General features: G+C 41.3%; 1 protein-coding gene and 1 long non-coding RNA gene across 2 annotated transcripts in view; one reads left to right on the forward strand and one right to left on the reverse strand.

Annotated features, from left to right (window-relative positions):
• Nucleotides 1–234: 234 nt before the first annotated feature.
• KIF26B (kinesin family member 26B) overlaps nucleotides 235–27,013 on the forward strand; it is a 539,881-nt gene continuing 513,102 nt past the window's right edge. Inside the window, exons 1-2 of the mRNA XM_077168521.1 lie at nucleotides 235–675; nucleotides 1,573–1,974. Coding sequence (XP_077024636.1) covers nucleotides 613–675; nucleotides 1,573–1,974 — 465 coding nt within the window. The 5' untranslated portion in view covers nucleotides 235–612. The remainder of the gene's footprint in view (nucleotides 676–1,572; nucleotides 1,975–27,013) is intronic.
• The window catches only part of LOC143689508 (uncharacterized), a 39,397-nt gene continuing 25,295 nt past the window's right edge, over nucleotides 12,912–27,013 (reverse strand). The window contains exon 3 of the long non-coding RNA XR_013178810.1: nucleotides 12,912–13,352. This is a non-coding gene — a long non-coding RNA (uncharacterized LOC143689508). The remainder of the gene's footprint in view (nucleotides 13,353–27,013) is intronic.

The raw sequence follows: 27,013 nt of genomic DNA on the forward strand, positions 1-27,013 counted from the left end.
GCCCCCTCTCCCGGCGCTCGCGTAACTGTCAGGCAAAACGGGCAGACGGATATTGGCTCCGCGAGCTGCCGAGGCTCCTCCCCGAGTCTGGATCTTTATATTTTGGGAGAATTTCTTTTAACTCACTTACAAACCTCGGTGAAGGCGACAAGTTCCCACACCCGGCCAGGCTGACGGGGCCCACGCGCCGGGAGCGGCGAGGCGAGGCGCGGCACCGCGCGGCGAGGGCTCGGACTCGCCCACCTTTTCTGCAGCTGCCTCTGCGGTGATTTTATTCCTGTTTTCAATGGTGAAGGAAAACGGACTTCCTTGGCTGAGGAAAATGCCATTTTTCTGGATCTGACCGTGAAAAGAGAACGTGTGACTGGAGGTAGCAGAAGAGCATATTTTGAAGACAAGAATAAACCATCCACCCCAGCCCTTAATGAAAATTGGTGATATTACTCACTCTTAGGGTCAAATTTCCTTTTATTTTCCCCCCTCCATACTAAGGATCCTTGAGTTGAGGGCAAGGAGCTATCTCCTCCTACATCTGGGGCACCTTCCTGGGCTTGAAGACCTCTTGGATGTAGCTTTGGTGAATCATTAAGACACTCATCCGGATAAATCACCATGAATTCAGTAGCTGGGAATAAAGAGAGACTTGCAGTCTCCACCAGGGGCAAGAAATACGGGGTAAGTTGTGACTGGGATAATGCGGGGACCCACTAAAGCCCCCAACTCTGCCGGGGTCCCTCCCACTCCTCTGGCCTTCGGTGCGGGCGGGTCAATACCGCGGAGACGGCTCCCCCAGCTCCGCGCCTGCGGTTCCTCTCCGCTGCGGAGGCTGAACCCTCGGCGGACGCCGGTTGTGCGTGCGCGGAGGCGGGTCCGGCTGTGACGGCCCCGCACGCTCATGCTTGCTCGCAGAAAATCTTCAGTCCTCTTGTTCCTTCCCTTCCCCGCACGCTTAACTTTTGCAGCATTCCTCCACTTTTAAGCACAGTTGAGCTGAATGGGAGAGTTTTTCATAATTCTCTGCTTTTCCTCGTGTCATTTCCCTGGAGGCGGGAGAGCCTTTCATTTACCATTATGATTTGGTGGGCTGTGTCTCAAATGAATAGAAATCCAGAAGTCATAGTCCCTCGGGATAGATTCTTCCAGGATCTTGTACCTAGGCTCTTTCTGCCTCTTTCTGAGGTAGGTGCAGGGTTCAGAAGAGCTGGGCTGCTGAATCTATGGGTTTCCCTCCAGAACCCATTTAAAACCCCCGAGTGAGCCCTTCTCCTCCGTCAGCGCCCGGGAACCCGCACAGTGTGCACCCAGTGGGATGGGGCTTCACTTAAGGACGATTAACGATACACTTGGTGGCTGATTTGGCCGCAGGATTTGGAGCGGTCCCGAATGGGCGCCGATTCGCGCTCGGCCTAGGACTCTGGCGCGCAGATCTCCCGATGCTGGCGCTCCCCACCTGGCTCGGCTTCGGGGTGCTGGAGCCGGCCGCCCCTGCAGCCCCGGCCTCCCCTCCGCCCCTGCCGCCTTCCGCCCCTGCAGCCCTTGCAGCTCCTGCGACCAGTGTGTCTCCCCCCGCAGGTGAATGAAGTCTGCTCGCCCACCAAGCCCGCAGCGCCCTTCTCGCCCGAGAGCTGGTACAGGAAAGCGTACGAGGAATCGCGCTCCGGGAGCCGGCCCACCCCCGAGGGCGCGGGCTCGGCGCTCGGCTCGTCCGGGACCCCCTCCCCCGGCTCGGGCACCTCGTCTCCAAGCTCCTTCACGGGCTCTCCGGGCCCCGCCTCCCCCGGCATCGGCACCAGCTCGCCGGGGTCCCTGGGCGGCTCGCCGGGCTTCGGCACTGGCTCCCCCGGCTCGGGCAGCGGCGGCGGCTCCTCCCCCGGCTCGGACCGCGGCGTCTGGTGTGAGAACTGCAACGCCCGCCTGGTGGAGCTGAAGAGGCAGGCGCTGCAGCTGCTCCTCCCGGGGCCCCTCCCGGGCAAGGTGAGCCCTGCGGCGAGGGCGGGCGGGGAGCTCCGGGTGGACCCGCGGAGGGGCTGCCCCACAACGCTGGGGGCGCTCGCACGGCCCCGGGAGGGGGCCCCGTGCATCTCCTCTCAGCCAGAACGCCCCGGGGCAGGGGGTCTTCTCCACAGCGTGGACGGAGCATCCGCGGTTTCAAGCTTCACCCTCCACCGGGGCTGTGCTCTCCCAGGCGATTTGTCCTACTGCCCGTCACCCCTTTAGAGTTCCCTTTGGGTGGCCCCTGCCCCCGCACGCCCATAGTGTTCGACCTGCGCCGTGCTGCCTTCTCAGGTGCCCCTGGGATTCTTTCTTTTCTTCTCCTCCTCCCGGGGCTGCAGGACTTTCATTTGATTTTTTCTTCCCACCCCCCAAGCATGATCCTTAACAAAAACGTCGATGGGGGCAGAAAAAGCAAGATGATATTTAGGAGTTGGCATTTCCCATTGCCTATTTATTCTTTTTTCCTGAGATTCCAGAAACAGAAACCATATTGAAAAACCAGCATCTTTTCTGTAATATTTTGTGTGTGTCAGTGCGCGAAAGATTAAGGGGTGGATAGCTCCTTGGAGCAGAGCTCCCTCCTGGCCTGCTGGAGCCCTAAAAGTGCCGGTTCTTTCCTAGCAACCCTGCGGGCGCGGTGTGACCCTTCCAGAAGCTCCCAGAGTGTAACAGTGCAATTGTATTTGCACGGTTGGACCCAAGTACTATCAAATGATAATATTTACTCTTCCACTTCAAAGAGTTTTTATCAGTGGTTAAGGCAGAGAAGTATCAAGAAAACTGAATTGCTTTGGAGGTTTCTGACACTGTTTGTTCAACGGCATTTTCTGTTTCTTTTGAAATGAAATATTGTAATTTCTGTTTATATTTCTGCTTCTTTTGAAACGAAATATTATAATTTCAGATAGTGAAGTTTAGGAATAGCTGCATATGCTTGCCTCATCTGCTTATCCAAACACACACACATTAATGTCTCATCTGCAAGGTTAAGTTAAACCAATACCCATAGATGTTGTAAAATTTAAAATGTGGAAAATTACCACCAGGAGAATTGGTTTTATGAACCCAGAATTTATCTCAAGAATAATTAACTCCTGGAATGTTGTCAGTGGTATTTTTGTAGTTCTATAATAAATTCTTCAGGACACCCTGAGAATAAATCTCAGAGTATCTTAAAGCATATTTCACCCTTACATGCTAGATCCTCCTATTTAACACTGTTTCTTCACTCACAGATTTGTTTGTTGTTTAGATCACTCATCCAATATTTATTGATTCACATTAAGACTCTGTGTTAGGCAGAACTGTGAAAAGAACAGATATGTGCAATCCTTGTCCACAGGGAACTTATTTTCGAACGGAGGATGTAGAATGTCCACAAAATGCACAATTTACAATTACTCCACATTTATGTTAGGTGCTACAAATGAGAAGTATAGGATGCTGTGATGTTTATATAGTGGGACTGGGCCATCTGATAAAGATTTGAAGGACTGTCATTCTTAAAGTTATAAAATCTGATGTTTGGCAAACTGAATAAATTGCAGCCCACCAAGAAGTTTAGAACATTAGTGAGGACCTGTCCTTATAATAGGTTCTTTGTGTTGTTGTTTGAGTGCTCTTTTGTGTGCAAAGGTAAATCAAAGTATACACTTTTCATTAAAAAAGTTGGAAAGGAAATTTATCTACAGGAAGAAGAAACAAATATTGAAACTTATATGCATCCGTTGTATTTTATAAAGTCATTTGACAAACTGGATTTTTGTTTTTGTTGAAACATCCTGGAAAACTCATTAACAGCGTTATAGGAGGCAGCTCAATATGTTTACCAATTTTATTTATGTGGTGAAATGCAAGTGAATTGGGAAACTGGTTATAATACCAGAGTGAGGTGCAGGGTCTGCAGAACCTCAACTCTTGGCACCGTCTTATGTGATCCATGCATATCTAGAAAGGGGGTGTCAGTGATGGGGACAGTCACATGGGATCATTGTAGGTGGGTACATGAATATCACATGATGCACAGTTATCTGAGCTTTTTATGTGAAGCAGCACAGTAAAGCATGCTATTTGGTATAGGGGAGTATGCAAGACCTAATCAGGAACAAAGGGTTTTGGATTAGATAGTAATGAGGTGTGGGACCTGAGTTTTAACTAGAAATACTCCAACATGCTATTGGGAATAATGATTTATGTTGTTTTGTTTTAAAAGCTATTGTACCCTTAGATTAGCTACTACAGTTTCTATTATACCTTTAAAGTTTGCAACATTTTAACCAAATAAATGCCACATTTCCTGGTGTACCATAGAGGGAGGACCATTAAACTGTGAGACAAGGCCTTTCTTCTTCCCAGAGTTGGATTTATGGGCAAATTTAGGACCTCTGTAGCCCTGAGGCACAGAAGGAGTTAAGTTTCATTAGAACAAGAGATGTCATTGTGGCTCCAACATGCAGTTCACCCTGGAGAGTAAGATTCAGGAAGATAAAGACATGTTTCTGAGGAGTACTTAGCAAAAATCATCTTTGTAATTAATTTAAGATGCTTGACTGTATTTTTGGGGAATGCTTTCTTAAACAGAATAATAAATTCTACTGAGGGGTATTATTTAATGTAGGCATTTAAGAGTCCAGGGCAAAAGAGCACATCCAGAGGCCTTATATGTTAAAACAGATTTGGTTTTAGTTCTTTCTCCATCACTGGCTCACTTTCTGACATTGAGTAAGTCTGTTTTCTTCTCTAATTTCTAACTTTCCCATTAATAGGGTAAGGAAGACAAATGATTCAATCTCTGTTGGAACACTGTATAAATTATTTAAGATGAGACTTGGAAAGGACCAGAGAAACATGGGAAGATTCATGGTTATTAATTTGATAAGATTCTGTTAGATTTTGTTTTATAGAATTTAGGGGTTCTCTTACAAACATTACCCCTTTTTTGCTTGTAATTTCATCAGTACACTTCACAAATATCATACTGCTGTATGAGTTCTCACATGCTTCCGCTTGCTGAGGTGGCAAAGCCTGATTGACTTCCCCTAGTGTTGTTTCTGAGACAGCTGGTTATGGAGGGGAGGTGAAATGCGGGGGTGTCTGGTTACTACCAGGAATTAGGGATCAGCTCTGGAGGCCTGAGGCATGGCCCCCCTATTCTGAGAGCTTCTCCGTGGTCATGGGGTCACTGGGTTCCTAGCTGGGTGGGTGGTGCTGGCGCTAACCAAGGCAGAAACAGAAGCAAGATTTGGCTGGAGCTCAGAGAGAATCACAATAATGGGTTTGGTTTCTGATCTGTTGATTTTGAAATCCCTGGAAAGAGATGGCCAGTGAGGCAGACGTAAGAAAAAAGTATCGGTTGATTATTTCAAGAACCTGGAATGTAGAAGTGACAACTGTGAGCTCATATAACCCTGTTAACGATGCTCTAGCTTCATCCTTTCAAACGGCACCTCACCTGAGTGCATGGAGATCTGTGCCTAGTGGTGGGTTGTAAAACATTCTGATCGACTTTTATTATCACCTCAGTCAGTAAAAAAGAACTTACTAGGTTTATAGCATTTCTTTTCTTCTGCTTATAAGTGTAAGTAGACAAAACAAAAGAATGTGAATTTGCAAAATTTGGGGATTTTAAATGAAAATGATCCTTTTACCCATTGTGGTATTCCCATGTATTATAAGACTATTTCATATCCATCAGCAAAAGTATCTTTCCCACTTTATAGACAGTGCAGGCACCATGCTAGAAATTCTTCATTAGGGGCCAAGGAATGGATGTCTCATTTTTGGCTACCCTGAATCCTTCTCAGATCCCGACAGAACTTTGGCATCAACAGTGCAAGTAAGATGAAACATCAGCCCAAAGAAATTCCCTATAGTAAGCAGAAATACTCCAGGTTGGCAAAAGTATATTGGATATCTATACATTTACATATCAATAAAAGATATGTAAATTTTTAAACATAATTTTACATAAATTAAAGGTCTAGAATTATGCTCCTACCTGAGCCACTTATACCCCCCAAATACCAGGGAGATTAGCCAGACCCACTGAGAAGAGTGGTCAGGAATCACAGAGATGAAAGAAAGGACTGTGCCGTATGGGCTGAAAACAGAAAACATGTATCCTAAATATCCAGAACCCAAGTAAGTCTAGACTTTGAAATATAGATATATTTCTATATTTTCCCAGCTTCAAAACAGGGCCATAGAAAAAATATTCAAAAGATTCCCCATAAGCTATCATAAGATACTTTATAAATAGATAAAATAGGTGTTGTGGTTTAAATATCAGATGTTTATGAGAGAATTCTAGTTGAACTTTTTTTTTTCCAAGAACACATGGCTATTTTCAGAAAGCTCCATTTGAGTTTTGAAGCACTGCTTTGAAATACTTGTGATTTAGTCTTTTTCATTTTAGAAATATTTTAGTTAAAGGAACACCTAATAGATAATACCAGCAATGAGAAAGTTCTATAGTGTTTATCATGTAAAAATTCCTGAAGCATTTAGGAGTTTATGAAAACATTCTCAGTCAAGACATGTGAGCAAGGGTCTCTTCCTCAGGTTTAGCAAGCTGTGGGATAATGGCATTTCATTCTACCAGACTTTTACTTGTGAACAAATTGGTCCACTTTTATAGTGACTTAGTTCATTTTTCAAAAATCCCTGGCTTGTTATCATCTCTTCCACACTCATTGCTGATAAGATTATTGCGTTGGTAGTGTGATTTTTTTCAATGGCTGAGACTGGTAATTTGTCGTCATTTAAAGGGATTAAGCCAATTAAAATGTAGGCAGCATCGGTAGCTCTTTGGCATCATGTCACAGATTGTATCATTCATCAGCTAATCATAGTGATGGTGTTAATAATGATGATGATGGTAACAAATGGCTAAGAATTATTATCCTTGTGCGCAGGTCCTGTACTAAGATTATCTATCTGTCTATCTATCTATCAATCTATCTATACACACACATAAACATAATTACCAAGATATATTTACATACTTACTAAGGCATATTTACATACATATATATACACATATCTACATACATAATATCTCAAACAGCAAAATGAAGATGAACAAAATTTATCATTTTACCCTGGAATTCTATGTGCTTGATATCCTTAAGGTCACAAAAGGAAGCAGGAGAAAGGATGCAAGGAACAGCACACCTCTTTCCCCAAAGCCGCTGAGGGTCACTTTTAATGTAATTGCCTGCGTGGGAGACCCCTGCTTGTGAGAGAATGTTATAATTATTTTTCCTGGGCTCAAAAATGGTAGCTTTGCTATTGGGGGCAGGCGCGGGGTGGGGAAAATTCTGTGAGGTTGTCAAGATTCTGAGCTGAGTAATTTTTTTTGGCTGGAATGTAATGGGGTGGGGGGGAGGAACTTCCTCATATTTATATTCACTCAGTTGAGACTGCTGTCAGCCCTTTCTGAGCAGAAAACCTTGCCTGAGGACCCTGTCCTGACCTTTGGAGAGGAAGAGTGCTGCAGCTGAACATTTCAGTGCCAAGTCAGCAGAGCTCCCAGACTTTTACTGTCCTCTCAAAGGTTGCAAATTGACTGAGCATGTGAGGGTTCACAGTTTCTTTTCAGGAATACACAACTAATTTCTTTTTTACTATTTTCTTGAGTCAGGGCAGTTTATAAACATTCTTTCTTACCATTTGTTTTTTGTTTTGAACCTCTTATATGCTCTTTTGTGGCCACGGAGCACTGTTTAGAATGGACTCCTGTTGTACTTTCATACTTATATTCACCAGTCTGGAATGTTTTATCTTAAAGTATAATTGTATAGGTGTGAAAGGACTGAGAATCCGTGTGTATTCCTAAATTAGGTTTGAACTATTTATCAAACTAATTGTGTCCATTTTTCCATTTACTCTTACCTCTGGGACTGCTTGAGAAGTCACCTAAGAAAGTAGGATTTTTTTTTAACTTTTTTTATTAATTAAAAAAATTAACAAACAAAACATTAAGATATCATTCCATTCTACATATACAATCAGTAATTCTTAATATCATCACATAGTTGCATATTCATCATTTCTTAGAACATTTGCATCGATTTAGAAAAAGAAATAAAAAGACAACAGAAAAAGAAATAAAATGATAACAGAGAAAAAAAAGATTATACATACCATACCCCTTACCCCTCGCTTTCATTTACCACTAGCATTTCAAACTAAATTTATTTTAACATTTGTTCCCCCTATTTTTTATATTTATTCCATATGTTCTATTCTTCTGTTGATATAGTAGCTAAAAGGAGCATCAGACACAAGGTAGAAAGTAGGATTTTGAGTCATGATTAAAAAGGTGTCTGCTTACCACTTCCAGGTTTTAAAGAAATTCATCTGGTTCTCTTTGAGTATCTATATGGTTTTCTTTTTTATATTTAGATCTTTGATCCATTGGGAGGTTATTTCAGTGTATACTAAAAGGTATAGATTAATTTTATCTTTTTCCAAATGTCTATCCATTTGTCTCCAAACCATTTATTAAAATACCCATCTTTTCCCCACTGACTTAAGATACCACTTTATCATAAGCCGCGTTTCCATTTGTACTTGGCTTTATTTCTTGACCTTCTATCATGTTCTGTCCTTCTCTTCATGTACCAGTTCCTCACAGCTTTAGTTATAGAAGCTTTGTAGTATGTTTTAACGTTTGGTAAGGCTAACCTCTTCTTCCCACACAAACAATGCTATTCTGATTCTTCTTTCCCAACTAGTTATTTTCCTGCATGAACTTCCAAATAAAGTTGCCTGAACAGAATTTTAACTGGCACCATGTTCAATTTACATTTTTACCTAGGGGAGAATTGGTATCTTTATGATGTCGAATCTTTCCTAAGAACATGGAATGGCTTTCCATTTGAACAAGTCTACCTTTCAGCAGTTTTTCCTCATATAGGACCTGCACATTTCTTGTTAAATAAATTCTTAGGTATTATATCTTTTGTACTGTTATAGATGGGCTCTTCTTTTCCATTATCTCTTGTAATTGATAATTATTTGCATATATGAAGGATATTAATTTATATAGTAATTTTATATCCTGTTGTCTTATTAAATTTTGCCAATGTCTTCATTAGTTTATTAGTTTTTTATACTGGTAATCTTAGGTTTTCTAAATAATTCATCTTCTACAAATTGAAACATTATTACTCTCTTCCTTTGCTTTTTTTAATGCCTTTGTTTTCTCTTTTTTGTTACATTGGTTAATACCGCCATATACAATGATAAATAACAGTGATATAGTGGGAAAGTGTATAGTTTTTCCCATTAAGATATTGGTTTTTGAACTGAGGTCTCTATTTTTAAAAGTTAAGAAAGCACCATCAATTCTTATCTTACTTAGCGTTTTTCTGTCTTTAATCAGAAATGGGTGTTAGATGATCATTTCCCTGAAGGCTAAGAAGACATTGGCAAAAATATGATTTTTCCTTCCTTAGATCTATTAATATTATGAATTATAATTGATATCCTCATGATGAACCATCCTTGCCTTCCCATAAGAAACCCCGGTTGGTCATGATTTATTTTTAAAATATGCTGTTCAATGTGTTAATGTTTTATTTAATGTTTTTCCTTTGATATTTTTAAGCCAATAAACATGTTTTATCCCCCCCTGTGTACCAGCTAGTTCTATGCCACGTTGTAACCAAGATTCGAAAAGGACAAAAATGTATGCCCTGGAGCAACTCACAGTCTAGTAGTAGAGCCACAGAGGGAACCAGAAAATTAGAGTACAGTGTACTGAGTTCTGGAATTGGGACACACAGTCTGCTTGGAAGCACAGAAAGGTGATTCTTGAGCTGGGTTTCTAAGGGTGAGTAGGAGTTCAGCACATGCATTTGGTGAAACATAGACCTTTCAGTCAGAGGGAATGGCAGGCATAAGGCAAAAGGAATTATACAAGCTCAGTACACTAGATGAGCTGAAGTAGTGCAGTGTCACCGTGGTACGTCGTGTGGGTAGGTGAAGGGCAGACTCGGATGGTGGCAGGATGAAGATGAGAGGCCTTGCAGGCTTAGGAATCTAGATTGTGTTCTGCAGGTCGTGGGCAGCCCTTGAAGGGCTTTTAGCAAGGGAATGAAATGACTAGATAGGCATCTGAGAAAGATTGCTCTGATAGTGAGAAAGAGGATGGATTAGAAGAGTGGTGACAAGAAGACCAGTTAGGAGACCCATCATAATGGCTTGGGTGAAAGATGACACAGACTTGAGCTAAGGCAGTAATAGTGGGGATAAGGAGGCAAGTAGATAATATACATAGAAAATCATGGTGGGCGGCAGCTGAGAGATGGGGCAGGAGGGAGAGGAGGAAGATGCGTTCTCTGAGGTTTCTGGGGAAGGCAAAGGTATAGATGGTGCTGCCATTTGTTGAGCTGGAGAATGCAGGAAGAGAGGGTTTTCATTATTGTGGGTCTTGGTTTTGAGAAAGGTTGTGGATAATAAAAATAGTTTGAGCTCTGTGGTGTTTGAGGAGGAATGGTTCAATGGGTCCCTTCTGAAACACTAGAGCAGGTTCAGAGCTGGAGACAGGAATTTGGAAGATGTCAGCATGTAGGAAATGGTGGATTCTGTCGACTGGGTGAGTTCTCCAAAAAGGATGTGAAAAGTGAAACAACAGAGTGCTGAAGATGGAGCTGTAGGGTTCACTGTCATGAAAGAGACAGGCAGCTTGAGGTGCCAGAGAGATAGACCAGGGAGGAGAGGCCAGAAAAGTGGGAGGGAAATAGGAGAAAGTGGTGTCATGGAAATTAAAGGAGGAGAGAGTGTCAAAAGGGAGGGGCATTGAGATCTGGTACCTTAGATCAAGGAGGTAAGGGATGAGGTTTCTGTTACATTGGCAAATTGGAAGTCATGGAGGATCTTTTTTAGAAGAGTTTCTGTTGCCGTGGGAGAAGGGCAGCCAGTGGCAGTGTGTCTGAGTCGATGGAGAGGTGAGGACACTAAAAGGTTAAGGGAGTACTTTGCTTTACTAAAGCTGCCAGAATGCAATGTACCAGAAATGGGTTGGCTTTTACAATGGGGATTTGTTAGTTTATAAGTTTACAGTTCTAATTCTAGGCCATGAAAATGTCCAAATTAAGGCATCAAGAGAAAGATACCTTCTCCGAAGAAAGGCTGCTGGCATCTGGGGTTCCTCTGTCACATGAGAAGGCACCGGGCTGGCATCTGCTACTCCTTCGCTTCTGGGTTCCATTGCTTTCAGCTTCTGATTCCAGTGGCTCTCTCTCTCTCTCGTGTCTGTGGATCCTCTTTAGCATCTCCAGATGTTTCTCTCTAAACTCTCTCTCTCAGTATTTCTGCCTTTTATCCTCTTATAAGAGGGCCCAGTAGAGGATTAAGACCCACCTTGAATCGTCTGGGTCACATCTCCATGGAAACAACTAGTCAAAATGTTCCACCCATAATAGTTCTGTACCCATAAGAATGGTTTAAAAGAAGTGGCCTTTTCTAGCATACACAGTAGTTCCAAACTACCACAGGAAGGTCCTGGCTTTTTCCGCTTTTTGAGGTTCTTACTACCTTGAAAATAGGATATGGAGTCAACAGACAGGTGCAAAACCAGGCTCCTTGGGCAAGTCACTCAGCCCTTCTGATCTTGCCTCTGCTCATCTATGCTATGGGGGTGATGATACGACCCTACAAGGATTAGGTAAAATTGTGAGATGATACTCCATCATCACTTTGTGTTATTGTTCCAGTGACTTTACACAGGGAGTTGGATGTAGCACATTCTAAATTTTATGAAAGGTTTTTTCCTTTCTTTTATTTTTTTTGCTTGAGATATGACACCAAAATGCAAAAGGAGCAATCGGAGAAAATGGAACCATTCAGCCCATCTCCTTTCCTGTTTCTTTACCTCCAGGTGAATAAAACATGTCATTTTTCATTGGTAGGGTGACTCTACAGGAAATTTAAGAGAGTTGATGGAAATAGCTGTGACTGTTAGTTGAGATGCCATAAATATGGTTTGAGAGCCTTGGTCACAGACGGAAATCCCTTCTTTAAGCCCAGCCCCTTGCAGAGGCCCTCCAAGGAGTATTGCAGCCACTGCATTTGGCATTTAGGCTCTGATGAATGAAGGAAAGCAGATTTTCCTCCAGTGACTGTGTGTGTGACGTGCAGATCTGAGCAGCACCAGGAATTTGGGCTTATCTGTCTTCCCATCCAGTTGTATCTTTCTTAGACAGTTTTTTTTGCAGTTTTACTTTGCTGATTCTATCACATTGATTCCGACCAGACCCTGTGGAGAAGTCTGGACTAAAAGGTCACCCTCCCCCACGAAGCAGTGTTTCTCAGCCCTCGGAGCTGGAGTTGATCTGGGTGGATATGGTTCTTGTAAGTTCTTATATAAAAAAAAAGAGTAGGGATTTCTAGTGGTTATATAGGTTAAAATATCAGAAAGTTCTAGGGTAAAGTAAGTTCTCTTGATAAGCAGAAATACCTTTAAATATATCTTAAGTGTTATAGACAAGCTTACAGCTGAGGGCCTGTTTTTATTCATGTTTTCTACTTACTGGAGTTCAAGTTCAATACCATTGCTGACCTTAAAAAGTTCTTGGGAAGAGTTTTAATGTTGCACACAGTATGGTTTTTAAATAATTGATAGTTCTTTCATACAAAGTGTGTTTCATATATATTTTTCTATTTTTTGAAAGTGTGAGAACTGTAAATAATATTAAGTTAAATTTGCTTTTTCACCACAGTGGCGGGTGACATATGTGTAAACTTTTATCTTAATAATTCTGTATCTAATCTAAGTGATATCTGAGATTTGTGATTGCTGATTCATGCTTTTTTATAAGGTAAGATAGGAGCTTATAGAGCCTGGGATTTTTCTGGAGTGTAATTCCATCTTTTAAGCAGTGGTGATGAGCAGTTGCACGTTCCTGTGAAACACTATCTTTTTATTTATAGTGGTTGCTTTCTTTAGAGCATAACTGCTATTTTCCTACCCCCTTAACTGAGGATTTCAGGCAGCAATAGGAGACATACATATTAAATAATTAGAAACCAACAAGAATAATTGCCATCACACAATAATAACAATCCCTACCAAAAACTGTTGGACTTTCTATCCAAATGTTAGATAGAACATAAACATTTGAATCCAGGCAAACAACTAATTACCATCATTGTTCAAAAAATTAATTAGCTTCCTGGTTCATTTCTGTCTTTCCTTTGAGGTAATTTGTGGGTGTTAGATCTGTAGAGGGAAACCTTGTCCTGGGGATGGCAGCTGAAGAGGCAGCGTTGCATGTCGTCTCCTTGGTCCCACCGCTGCTGGTTGGGGCACCGCTTGTCCTCAGCCCAGCCAGGCACTGCGGCAGTGGATGCTGAGAGACAACAGTACTGGGAGGATAGAAAGGAAGGAGAGGAACAATATGGAAGGGAGGAGGTAGAAGGACAAGAGAGAGGGGAGAGAAATGGAAAATAAAGAGATGGGTGGTTGGTGGGTTTTGGAGGTTTTCTATACCTAGTTCCCTCCTCCTGCTCATAGTTCTCGATATTTAGGTGATAAAGGACCATTCTTAGAGCAGGATACAACCCTGCCTGCAGCACTAATTAGCATTGTGATATTGGGGAACTCACGTAGCTGGCCGGTACTTTATTCTTCTCTTGTAAATTAAAAGGGTAGAAAGTCTCTGAATCTGGAGAGAGCCCCCTAGGGTTTATGGGACCTCAGTCTGGCCCCATAATTCCAGAGAGATATGCTTGATAAAATCCTAGAGGTATTTTTGGCTGAGCCAAGAGCCCGAAGCTGTTCCTGAACTGCCACGTTTGTGGGGCTTCCCACCCCCAGCCAGATCCCGCCCCTGTCTGCCCACTACAGGGACTGTAGAGCTATTATTGTGCACATTTCTGCCTTTGGAATTTGGATCATAAATTGACTAAGATTCTTCTTGTTTCTTAATAAAGCCATTTACTTAACAGTCTTGTGTGTTTGTAAGGAAGAATAAACTTAGACAAAAGAACAGTCGATTTTATAACAGCAGTGTGGGAACATTTGAAGAAAAGTTTTGCCTTAGATATAAAAACTGCTCATAGTTTTACATTTAAATTGCCTGCCCCACTGATTAGGACTTAGAAATAATTTCTGGCGAGTTCATCCTGCGTCGCAGTCTAGGAATACCAGAGCTCCAAACATTGTACTCATCATTCTTAAAAAAATTGTCCATTTAATGTTTTTTCCAAATCTTTTACTGCCTTTGCTGTTGCTTACTTTTTTTTACTCTGTCCAATATCTAGATAGAGCCATATTTGGGTAGGCCTATATTTATATATCACATGTATGTGAATTGGATTTAATAAGCTTGCATTTTTGATAGTGTGGTCTGGAAAAAGGATACAGCAAGTAGCTGTATCTCAGCTCAGTGAGGTCCACCTCGGTTATTATAGACGGAATTTTTCTCATTTAACACTATCCTGGGTTGCCTTTTTTCAATATCTATTTCCTGTGAAATGTTTCTCTAATCCTTATTTGAATGATATTTCTGTATTTTAGGTTAAGCACAATCCAGAGAGCACATTAGGACTGTGGAGCACGTATCACTGGGAACAGGCACAGAGCAGCAGGACAGCAGGAGAACCACTGGTTGCTCCTCATCCTTTGCCTGAATTCTTTGCACAGACATTAACGTGGCATTAACAGAGCATGCTGTGGCCAAATGCACACAGCTCAGAGTCTTTGGATTAAGCGCAGAAAACCCTCCACACAAATTTGTGTTGGTTTTGTCCTTAGATATTACCTTTCACTTCTCTTCTTGGTCTTTTCCCCTAAATTTATCCATGTACCAATTAGTGGAATTTCTAACGGGCAGTGTGTGTGCATGCACACGTGTGTACACACACGCTTTGTGGGATCCCTGAGGGAGATATTCAGGTTGCTAACATGGCAGACGTCCTGTCTCAGGTTTCAGACATTGTTAGGCCCAGGCTTTTATGGGAGGTCAAGGCAGCTAATAAAATGGGATGTGCAATTAAAAGGACATTCAGCAGAGAAGGATGGCTAGCTGTCTGGGCAGTTTGAGTAGAGGAAGGTTTGGCAGCTGTAAGTTTGCTAATGATGACTTTACCAGCATTTTTTTTTTTTTTTTGTAAACGGGGTGGTAAATGTAATACAAAGGCATGGTTTTAATATGCCTAATCAGGTCCTCTGCTTCCTGTGTGAGGCACCTTCTGGGGGAAGGAAGAAACTGGGTTGTGGGCTTTTTTGTTATGGTGGTTGGCGCTAATTTACGTTTTTTATAGTGCTCTTAGTTACTAGTGATTCTCCATAATGCCCCATTATGGTAGCCAGGAAGGAGATAACAGAATGATAGAGAGGTTTAAGAGGCTTACCCAGGGTCACCCAGAAAACCTCTGGCTTCCGAATCCCCATCTAGGTTTTAATAGGATATATTTATGCAGTTATTTTGCCCATGTGCGTCTCCTTCTGAACTCTGAATCCTGGGAGCATACAGATCATATCTTATTAATGTGGATTCCTTTGGTGCCTGTTCACCCAGTAGACAGTAATTGTTCTTTGAATAAATGAATTCTTCAAGGCTTACTGGCCTTTTGAGGAAAAAGAGTCTCCTTTCTACTGCTGTATAATGGAAACATTCCTTAGGGTGTTGAGGGAAATGACAGAGGATGCTGGTGGTGGAGGGGGAGAGGTGAAGCCTGAGGAGGGTCCGGGAAGTGGCAGGACGCTGCCCCACTGACATGGCTCCTGTTCTCCAGAAAAGAGCAAAATTCATAGGGATCAAAGAGTGAGCAGCCTAGGACCCTGGGTGAAACTTGGTCTAGTCATTTATGGGTTGGCTAGTTTGGGGGTCCTTGCATTTCTTGTTACATGGTATGTTCTTCTTTTTGCCCAGGTTAGTGCTGTCATATTCGCTTTTACTTTGGTAAACTCAAGGAATTGGGGGTGGCGGCAGTGTTGACTGGGTGTTTGGAATGGATTCTAGGTATCCCAGGAAGGAAACTTAGTATAATTGGTTGAAACTAAATTAATAGCACACGACCCAGAGATACAGGCCTCTCAGACAGTGCTCATGTCTGATTTGATTTTTCCCTTTATCTGAAAATTGATAAAGATAATCATGCATGTCTTGGTTATTTGGTGAGATGGTAACATGCGGTAATATCCAGGATGGATGATGGATTGGAATAATAAAAGAATCTCTTTCTCCCTTTAAAGGTTTAGGGCTACGTCAAAGCTAGAAGTGAGAGGAGAAATGAAGTGGGTCAGTGTTGAATCTTGAAGTGCAGAGGAGTAAGGAAGCAGCATGTGCTTTCTACAGACATTAATGGGATAATGCTAGTTTTTCTGAAAAGAAATGGAATATTATTCTCATTGCTTTATTTAAGAGCACCTGTTAGTATCTTTTTAGTCAGAGCATGAACTCTCCAAACCCTCTTTGTAATTTTTATACAGGGCAAAATTCAGTATAAATATGTCAATTTAAATGATGGCCATTCATTTTAACGTGCACCTCTACTTTACTCCTGGCGACCTCAGCATATTCTTTTTAATCTTTTAACATTTTATAATCATAGGCCAATGGAATAGAAGGAGGCTTAGAGGTTATCCAGCATTCCATTACGATTTTGTGGTCAAGAGCATGGTTCTCAGAGTCAAACTATCTGGGGTTGAATCTTTGCTCTGCCATTTACCAACTCTGTGAACTTAGGGAAGGACTTACCTGCTTTCTACCTCAGCTTCCTTATTTGTAAAGTGGTGTTACTGATAATTGCATTAGAGACATGCCTTGACTGGCACATAGTAGGTGTTCATATTAAATTTTAGTATCCAAACTCCATTCCCATCTTACAGAAAGCTAAAGTCACTTATCTAGGCAATGATGTCCTGACCCCAGGCTTCATTCTACGCAATTAACATTCAGCTCATTTGTTTCTCATTCTCTCATCCATCCATCCATCCATCCATCCATCCATCCATCCATCCATCCATCTACCTGTCTGACCTTTCTTTGACCCTCATCATATATGCATGTGGTCATTTGACTTGATGCTGATGATATAAAGGTGATTAGACACAGACCCTGCTCTCACACTTCTCACAGTCTACTGGAGGGGGTGGGTACAGTACAGGGGAGCTTTGAGTATGGTGGGAAGGGACAATGTCCTAAAAGAGGTGATGCTGCATTGAGGCTAAAAAAGATGGGTAGGAGTTGGTGAGGGAAGGCTGAAGAAGAGGAGGCATTCCAGGGAATCTCATGAAAAGATAGAGGCCAGTAACATCTTGAGAGTCTGCAGCTAAGAAGACCCTTCATTTCTTAATTCTAAGAAATGAAGGATTGCTGGACATAAAGTTCTGAAGAGGTGGCCCAGCACTTTGCCTTCACCAAAACTTAAATGACAAGGTAAAATTTAGACATCCGTTCTAACAAAGATAATAGTGTGCAATGCATTATATAGAGTTCTGAAGGAAGGTCTAGCTCTGTGTACTGCTATGTATAATGGACATAGCTTTTGAATGATAATATTGGTAACGTTTATTGATCTAACTACCAGATCCTTCAAAGCATTAGGTGCAACATCACGTTTAATTCTTACAACAGCCCTTGGGGGAGGTAGCGTTACACTCCCCACTTTACAAATGAGGAGACTCCGTAAGTTTAGGTGCCTGGGTCAGGTCCAGCAGCCAGGGTGCAGTGGAGGCAGGCTGAGGTCCCTGTGCTGACTGTACCCCCTCTTAGCTCTCTGCTATAATGTGAGCCTCATTATAATCCTGCAGCAGGTAAAGGGGCAGTTTATGTCCTGTAGAGGAATGCAGGGGATTCCCCCCACCCTGTCTATTTTTTCTCTTACTTCCATTTACATTCTGGGAAGAGGACTGGCCGTGGCCAGCCAGAAGCCATTTGCAGGGGGTGGGTGTGGGGGTCACAGGCAGGACCCGTGGTACACTGTTCTGCAGGACCCTGTTTTATCTGTGCCTGTAATAGTTTGAAAAGTTTTACAAAGACTGTTATCATCATTGAGTAAACACATTAAGCTGGCAAATAAATCTTGATGAGGGCAGCACATTAAATGGTCCCCTGCATAATAGTTATGAATACACGACTATAATTACATTGTACATGTTGCAGTAAACTCCAAAAAATGATTTATTAGCTCTTGGGTACTTGACAGCAATATATTCAATGGCAGCGAACTTTTCCAAATTTGGCAGCGTATTTTGCGTGTATGACTTTTTTGGAGTTAGACCAAATGTATCCTTTTAAAGATCAGGTAAGTTAATGCTATCCTATATTTATAGAACCACTTTCTTCAGGTCACTGTTGCCCCTTCTTTCCCTCTTTTCTCGCAGCACCCCTTTAAGAAACGTCAGGGCTGAAAGGTCTTAATTTCATTTAACAGGCAAAATAAATGAAGGATAGAGAGGCCATGAAGCTTTCTTTTGTTCTTTCTGTTCAGCAAATATTTATAAAGCACCTCCTCTGTGCCAGCCAGTGTTCTAGTTCCCTCATCACCAGCACGTTCAAGTCAGAGCCTAGGAAACTTGCCTTCTCTTTTGCTTTACTCCTGCTGTCCCTTTTCTAGAGCAGTGGTCCTATTGAAATACCTGCCTTTCTATGGGTGTCTGACATTTCCCAGGTCAAATGAAGGGAGTTTCGGGGGGTGCGGCTTACCTACAGTCTCTGCCCACAGATGAGGTGCCACAGTCATCAGAGTATGACTTTTTATAAAGTGTTCCTTCAACCCTTCTTATGGACCGTGGATTAACTGGGGGTTTCTTTTGGGGCCTGTTGCTCATTCCTTGCTGCCTTTCCTGGTTGAGACTCCCCAAAGGGTGAAAAGCTAGAACAGTGGCCTTTGTCTTCAGTAAGGCCATTAGATGATACAGTGACTGCTTTCAGATGCTGCTGCTGTGGCCCAGATTCAGTATTGTGACCCAGAGGTGAAAGGCTACATATTCCATTTCGACGCTGAACCAGTCAGCTTCCAGACTCCGGGCATTTTAGTAGAGAAAGGTGTAGGGTGATATACACGCTAGAAAGTAGCTAGAAATAGGTTTGGGAAAAACTAAGAATGGAGCCTCAATTCCTAGAGATGTTTTTGTGAAAGGTGTCACCTTTGTCAATGTTAATACAAAAAGCACAGTGATATAATCATACACTCCTGGAAAATAGCCTGCATATAGCTAAAATCGATGTGCATGTTATTTATGAGCATATGCTGTGTGTGACTATCACAGGTGCTGGGTTCTGGTCCAGATTTTTTTCTTTTTCCATTATAGTTTTCAGAAAGAATGAAATCAGAGATACATAGTTTAACCTAGCAAAAATGAGTGCAAGTCCAAAACAAGAATCTTAGAAAGTTAAAATTCACCTTCTTTCCAGGTCTCAGGTCCCAGGTTTCAGTCTCGTTTACCTTGGGTGGCTGATGGGGTTACCTGCCCTGTGATCAGGAATGTTTGTATTACTCAGCTGACGTTGCGATGTGAACACAGAGGCCCAGAACAGGGGACTTTGGAAGAGGAAAGTAAGTGGGAGGAAAGGCTGCCTTTTTATTTTGAGGAACTAGGTGCCTCTCCCCACAAATGCTCTGTTGGCAGAGATCCTCTGAAATTCTGCAAATTCAAGATCTGGAATAACGAAAAAAGGTACAAAAAATTAGGAGACAGAATTTTGTGGCAAGGAGTAGGAAGTCATCCAGTCCAGCCATGGCAGAGCAAGAGGTAGATTAAAAAATAACAACGTTCAAATCAGAGGGTTTTTTTATTATATTGATAATGTATTCAAAATCCTCTTCTTGTTTGTTCCGTTTCTAGTTTTTTCTTTTCTTTCTAGAATAGAGTGAGAAGGGAGGAACCGTAAATATGGAGTCATAGCTTTGTTTAAAGGTGCTGAAATTTTATTCTGAGAAATGTTATGCTCTTTTGGCTTTACTCCTGCTGTCCCTTTTCTAGATCAGTGGCCCTATTGAAATACCTGTCTTTCTATGGGTGTCTGACATTTCCCAGGTAAGATGAAGGGAGTTTTGGGGAGTGCAGTGTACCTACAGTCTCTGCCCACAGATGAGGTGCCACAGTCACCTTTGAGACCTTGACATTATCTTTCAAAAAATATTTGTTGGAGACTTCCGGAGAAGATGGCGGCTTAGTAAGACGTGCGGGTCTTAGTTCCTCCTCCAGAACAGCTACTAAAGAAATAGAAACGGTACAGAACAGCTCCCGGAGCCACAACAGAGACCAAAAAGACAGCGTACCCCATTCTGGAACGGCTGAACTGGCAGGGAGAATCCACTGCGGTGAGATACCCGAGAGGTGCGCGCTTCCCCGGGCCGGGGCGGCTGGCGGCCGGAGTCCCTCCCTCCCTCCTTCCCGGGCCGGCTGGGAGAATTGGACAGGCGGTCCCCTCAAGCCGCGGCGGCCGGTGCCCCCCCCCCCCACGCGCGGCCTCCCGGGCCGGCTGGGAGAATTGGATCGGAGGTCCCCCAAGCTGCGGAGACCGGCGACTGGGGTCCCTTCCACACACGTGGCTTCCCGGTCTGGCTGGGAACATTGGATCGGCACTCTCCCAAGCCGCAGCGGCTGGCGCCCCACAACACGCTTAGCTTCCCAGGCCGGCTGGGAGATTTGGACCGGCACTCCCCCAAGCCGTGGAGGCCGGCGCCCCCCACACATGCGGATTCCCGGGCCGGCTGGGAGATTTGAATCGGAACTCCCCCAAGCCGCTTCGGCTGGCGACCCTCCGCCACAGCGAGAGTTTTCAAAAGTTAAAGGAGCCAGAGCATCTTTTACTGGCAGGACCCGCAGACAGACGAGCGCCACGAGCGCCACCTACTGGGCAGAATAAGAAAAACAGAGCCCAGAGATTTCATAGGAAAGTCTTTCAACCTGCTGGGTCCCACACCCAGGGAAATCTGATTAAATGCCCAGATGCCAGCAGAAAATAACAGATCACGCTAGGAAAATTGAAGATATGGCCCAGTCAAAGGAACAAACCAATAGTTCAAATGAGATACAGGAGCTGAGCTGTTCTGAATATACGAACAGAAATGGAAAACCTCTTCAAAAACCAAATCAATAAATTGAGGGAGGACATGAAGAAGACATGGGCTGAACAAAAAGAAGAAATAGAAAGTCTGAAAAAACAAATCACAGAACTTATGGGATTGAAGGACAAAGTAGAAAAGATGGAAAAAACAATGGATACCTACAATGGTAGATCTAAACAGACAGAAGCTAGAATTAGTGAACTGGAGGATGGAACATCTGAATTCCAAAAAGAAACAGAAACTATAGGGAAAAGAATGGAAAAATTTGAGCAGGGGATCAGGGAACTGAATGATAATATGAAGCGCTCAAATATACGTGTTGTGGGTGTCCCAGAAGGAGAAGAGAAGGGAAAAGGAGGAGAAAAACTAATGGAAGAAATTATCACTGAAAATTTCCCAACTCTTATGAAAGACCTAAAATTACAGATCCAAGAAGTGCAGCGCACCCCAAAGAGAATAGACCCAAATAGGCGTTCTCCAAGACACTTACTAGTTAGAATGTCAGAGGTCAAAGAGAAAGAGAGGATCTTGAAAGCAGCAAGAGAAAAACAATCCATCACATATAAGGGAAACCCAATAAGACTATGTGTAGATTTCTCAGCAGAAACCATGGAAGCTAGAAGACAGTGGGATGATATATTTAAATTACTAAAAGAGAAAAACTGCCAACCAAGACTTCTATATCCAGCAAAATTGTCCTTCAAAAATGAAGGAGAAATTAAAACATTTATAGACAAAAAGTCACTGAGAGAATTGGTGACCAAGAGACCAGCTCTGCAAGAAATAGTAAAGGGAGCACTAGAGTCAGATACGAAAAGACAGAAGAGAGAGGTATGGAGAAGAGTGTAGAAAGAAGGAAAATCAGATATGATGTACATAATACAAAAGCCAAAATGGTAGAGGAAAATATTATCCAAACAGTAATAACACTAAATGTTAATGGACTGAATTCCCCAATCAAAAGACATAGACAGGCAGAATGGATTAAAAAACAGGATCCTTCTATATGCTGTCTACAGGAAACACATCTTAGACCCAAAGATAAACATAGGTTGAAAGTGAAAGGTTGGGAAAAGATATTTCATGCAAATAACAACCAGAAAAGAGCAGGAGTAGCTATACTAATATCCAACAAATTAGACTTCAAATGTAAAACAGTTAAAAGAGACAAAGAAGGACACTATCTACTAATAAAAGGAACAGTTCAACAAGAAGACATAACAATCATAAATATTTATGCACCAAACCAGAATGCCCCAAAATATGTGAAGAATACACTGCAAACACTGAAAAGGGAAATAGACACATCTACCATAATAGTTGGAGACTTCAATTCACCACTCTCATCAATGGACAGAACATCTAGACAGAGGATCAATAAAGAAATAGAGAATCTGAATATTACTATAAATGAGCTAGACTTAACAGACATTCATAGGACATTACATCCCACAACAGCAGGATATACCTTTTTCTCAAGTGCTCATGGATCATTCTCAAAGATAGACCATATGCTGGGTCACAAAGCAAGTCTTAACAAATTTAAAAAGATTGAAATCATACACAACACTTTCTCGGATCATAAAGGAATGAAGTTGGAAATCAATAATAGGCGGAGTGCCAGAAAATTCACAAATACGTGGAGGCTCAACAACTCACTCTTAAACAACAAGTGGGTCAAGGAAGAAATTGCAAGAGAAATTAGTAAATACCTCGAGGCGAATGAAAACGAAAACACAACATATCAAAACCGACGGGATGCAGCAAAGGCAGTGCTAAGAGGGAAATTTATTGCCCTAAATGCCTATATCAGAAAAGAAGAAAAGGCAAAAATGCAGGAATTAACTGTCCACTTGGAAGAACTGGACAAAGAACAGCAAACTAACCCCAAAGCAAGCAAAAGGAAAGAAATAACAAAGATTAGAGCAGAAATAAATGAAATTGAAAACATGAAAACAATAGAGAAAATCAATAAGACCAGAAGTTGGTTCTATGAGAAAATCAATAAGATTGATGGGCCCTTAGCAAGATTGACAAAAAGAAGAAGAGAGAGGACGCAAATAAATAAGATCAGAAATGGAAGAGGAGACATAACTACTGACCTCACAGAAATAAAGGAGGTAAAAACAGGATACTATGAACAACTTTACGCTAATAAATACAACAATTTAGATGAAATGGACAGGTTCCTGGAAAGGCATGAACAACCAACTTTGACTCAAGAAGAAATAGATGACCCCAACAAACCAATCACAAGTAAAGAAATTGAATCAGTCATTCAAAAGCTTCCCAAAACGAAAAGTCCAGGACCAGACGGCTTCACATGTGAATTCTATCAAACATTCCAGAAGGAATTAGTACCAACTCTCCTCAAACTCTTCAAAAAAATCAAAGTGGAGGGAAAGCTACCTAATTCATTCTATGAAGCCAACATCACCCTCATACCAAAACCAGGCAAAGATATTACAAAAAAAGAAAACTACAGACCAATCTCTCTAATGAATATAGATGCAAAAATCCTCAACAAAATTCTAGCAAATCGAATCCAACAACACATTAAAAGAATTATACATATGACCAAGTAGGATTCATCCCAGGTATGCAGGATGGTTCAGCATAAGAAAATCAATTAATGTAATATACCATATCAACAAATCAAAACAGAAAAATCACATGATCATCTCAATTGATGCAGAGAAGGCATTTGACAAGATTCAACATCCTTTCCTGTTGAAAACACTTCAAAAGATAGGAATACAAGGGAACTTCCTTAAAATGATAGAGGGAATTTATGAAAAACCTACAGCTAATATCATCCTCAATGGGGAAAAATTGAAAACGTTCCCCCTAAGATCAGGAACAAGACAAGGATGTCCATTATCACCACTATTATTCAACATCGTGTTGGAGGTTCTAGCCAGAGCAATTAGACAAGAAAAAGAAATACAAGGCATCAAAATTGGAAAGGAAGAAGTAAAACTATCACTGTTTGCAGACGATATGATACTATACGTCGAAAACCCGGAAAAATCCACAACAAAACTACTAGAGCTAATAAATGAGTACAGCAAAGTAGCAGGTTACAAGATCAACATTCAAAAATCTGTAGCATTTCTATACACTAGTAATGAACAAGCTGAGGGGGAAATCAAGAAACGAATTCCATTTACAACTGCAATTAAAAGAATAAAATACCTAGGAATAAATTTAACTAAAGAGACAAAAAACCTATACAAAGAAAACTACAAAAAACTGTTATAAGAAATCACAGAAGACCTAAATAGATGGAAGGGCATGCCGTGTTCATGGATTGGAAGACTAAATATAGTTAAGATGTCAATCCTACCTAAATTGATTTACAGATTCAATGCAATACCAATCAAAATCCCAACAACGTATTTTTCAGAAATAGAAAAACCAATAAGCAAATTTATCTGGAAGGGCAGGGTGCCCCGAATTGCTAAAAGTATCTTGAGGAAAAAAAACGAAGCTGGAGGTCTCACGCTGCCAGACTTTAAGGCATATTATAAATCCACAGTGGTCAAAACAGCATGGTATTGGCATAAAGATAGATATATTGACCAATGGAATCGAATAGAGTGTTCAGATATAGACCCTCTCATCTATGGACATTTGATCTTTGATAAGGCGGTCAAGCCAACTCACCTGGGACAGAGCAGTCTCTTCAATAAATGGTGCCTAGAGAACTGGATATCCATATGCAAAAGAATGAAAGAAGACCCGTATCTCACACCCTATACAAAAGTTAACTCAAAATGGATCAAAGATCTAAACATTAAGTCTAAGACCATAAAACAGTTATAGGAAAATGTAGGGAGATATCTTATGAATCTTACAATTGGAGGCGGTTTTATGGACCTTAAACCTAAAGCAAGAGCACCGAAGAAATAAATAAATAAATGGGAGCGCCTCAAAATTAAACACTTTTGTGCATCAAAGAACTTCATCAAGAAAGTAGAAAGACAGCCTACACAATGGGAGACAATATTTGGAAACGACATATCAGACAAAGGTCTAGTATCCAGAATTTATAAAGAGATTGTTCAACTCAACAACAAAAAGACAGCCAACCCAATTACAAAATGGGAAAAAGACTTGAGCAGACACCTCTCAGAAGAGGAAATACAAATGGCCAAAAGGCACATGAAGAGATGCTCAATGTCCCTGGCCATTAGAGAAATGCAAATCAAAACCACAATGAGATATCATCTCACACCCACCAGAATGGCCATTATCAACAAAACAGAAAATGACAAGTGCTGGAGAGGATGTGGAGAAAGAGGCACACTTATCCACTGTTGGTGGGAATATCAAATGGTGCAACCACTGTGGAAGGCAGTTTTGCGGTTCCTCAAAAAACTGAATATAGAATTGCCATACGACCCAGCAATACCATTGCTAGGTATCTACTCAAAGGACTTAAGGGCAAAGACACAAATGGACATTTGCACACCAATGTTTATAGCAGCATTATTTACAATTGCAAAGAGATGGAAGCAGCCAAAATGTCCATCAACAGACGAGTGGCTAAAAAAACTGTGGTATATACATACAACGGAATATTATGCAGCTTTAAGACAGAATAAACTTATGAAGCATGTAATAACATGGATGGACCTAGAGAACATTATACTGAGTGAGTCTAGCCAAAAACTAAAGGACAAATACTGTATGGTCCCACTGATGTGAACCAACATTCGAGAATAAACTTGGAATATGTCATTGGTAACACAGACCAGCAGGAGTTAGAAACAGGGTAAGATAATGGGTAATTGGAGCTGAAGGGATACAGACTGTGCAACAGGACTAGATACAAAAACTCAAAAATGGACAGCACAATACTACCTAATTGTAATGTAATTTTGTTAAAACACTGAATGAAGCTGCATCTGAGCTATAGTTTTTTGTTTGTTTGTGTTTTTAATATATATGTATTTTTATTTTTTATTATTATTTTTTTATTTTTTTCTCTATATTATCATTCTATATCTTTTTCTGTTATTTTGCTAGTTCTTTTCCTAAATCGATGCAAATGTACTAAGAAATGATGATCATACATCTATGTGATGATATTAAGAATTACTAATTGCATATGTAAAATGGAATGATTTCTAAATGTTGTGTTAATTTTTTTTAATTAATAAAAAAAATAATAAATAAATAAATAATATGCGGAACAAATGTTAAAAATAAATTTAGTTTGAAGTGCTAGTGGTAAATGAAAGTGAGGGGTAAGGGGTATGGCATGTATAATCTTTTTTTTTCTGTTATCGTTTTATTTCTTTTTCTGTTGTCTTTTTTATTTTTTTCTAAATCGATGCAAATGTTCTAGAAATGATGAATATACAACTATGTGATGATATTAAGAATTACTGATTGTATATGTAGAATGGAATGATAGCTTAATGTTTTGTTTGTTTATTTTTTTTAATTAATAAAAAAATTAAAAAAAATTTGTTTAGGGAGAAATGGTTTCAGATCCATGAAGATTTCATACCAGAATAGACCAGTAAGTAGAATGTCATATTCAATGGAAGGGGACCAGAGACTTTCCAGAAAGATGCACAGAGTTCTATACTGGCCTCCACAGGCCATTTGCCGTAACATCTATAAGCTTGGGCTCATGGAGGGGAAGGGAAAGAAAGGGCATCTGGTCGTTCACCTTATTTTTAAGGAAAAACACCCCTGACTTTTTTGATCTCTTATTCCCTCTGAGATAACAGCATCTTTAAATAAAAGAGTAGTGCCAAGTAATTCTATTTAGAGGCTTTGCAGGGCTGGGGTGGTGTCATGGAATGCCTCTTAGGAAGAACCCAGGCTATTGCTGGGGAATTTTACTACAGCAATGCCAATGGCTGACACTGATGAATGGCTCGTCTGAGCAAGTTAGTAAAGCAGATTGCAGGAGGCAAGTGACTTCCAGGCATCCTCGGCCCTCTATGTAAATGAAATCTCCACGGAGCCA

The sequence above is a fragment of the Tamandua tetradactyla genome, chromosome 7 (genome assembly GCF_023851605.1).
Source record: "Tamandua tetradactyla isolate mTamTet1 chromosome 7, mTamTet1.pri, whole genome shotgun sequence".
NCBI classification, from domain to species: domain Eukaryota; kingdom Metazoa; phylum Chordata; class Mammalia; order Pilosa; family Myrmecophagidae; genus Tamandua; species Tamandua tetradactyla.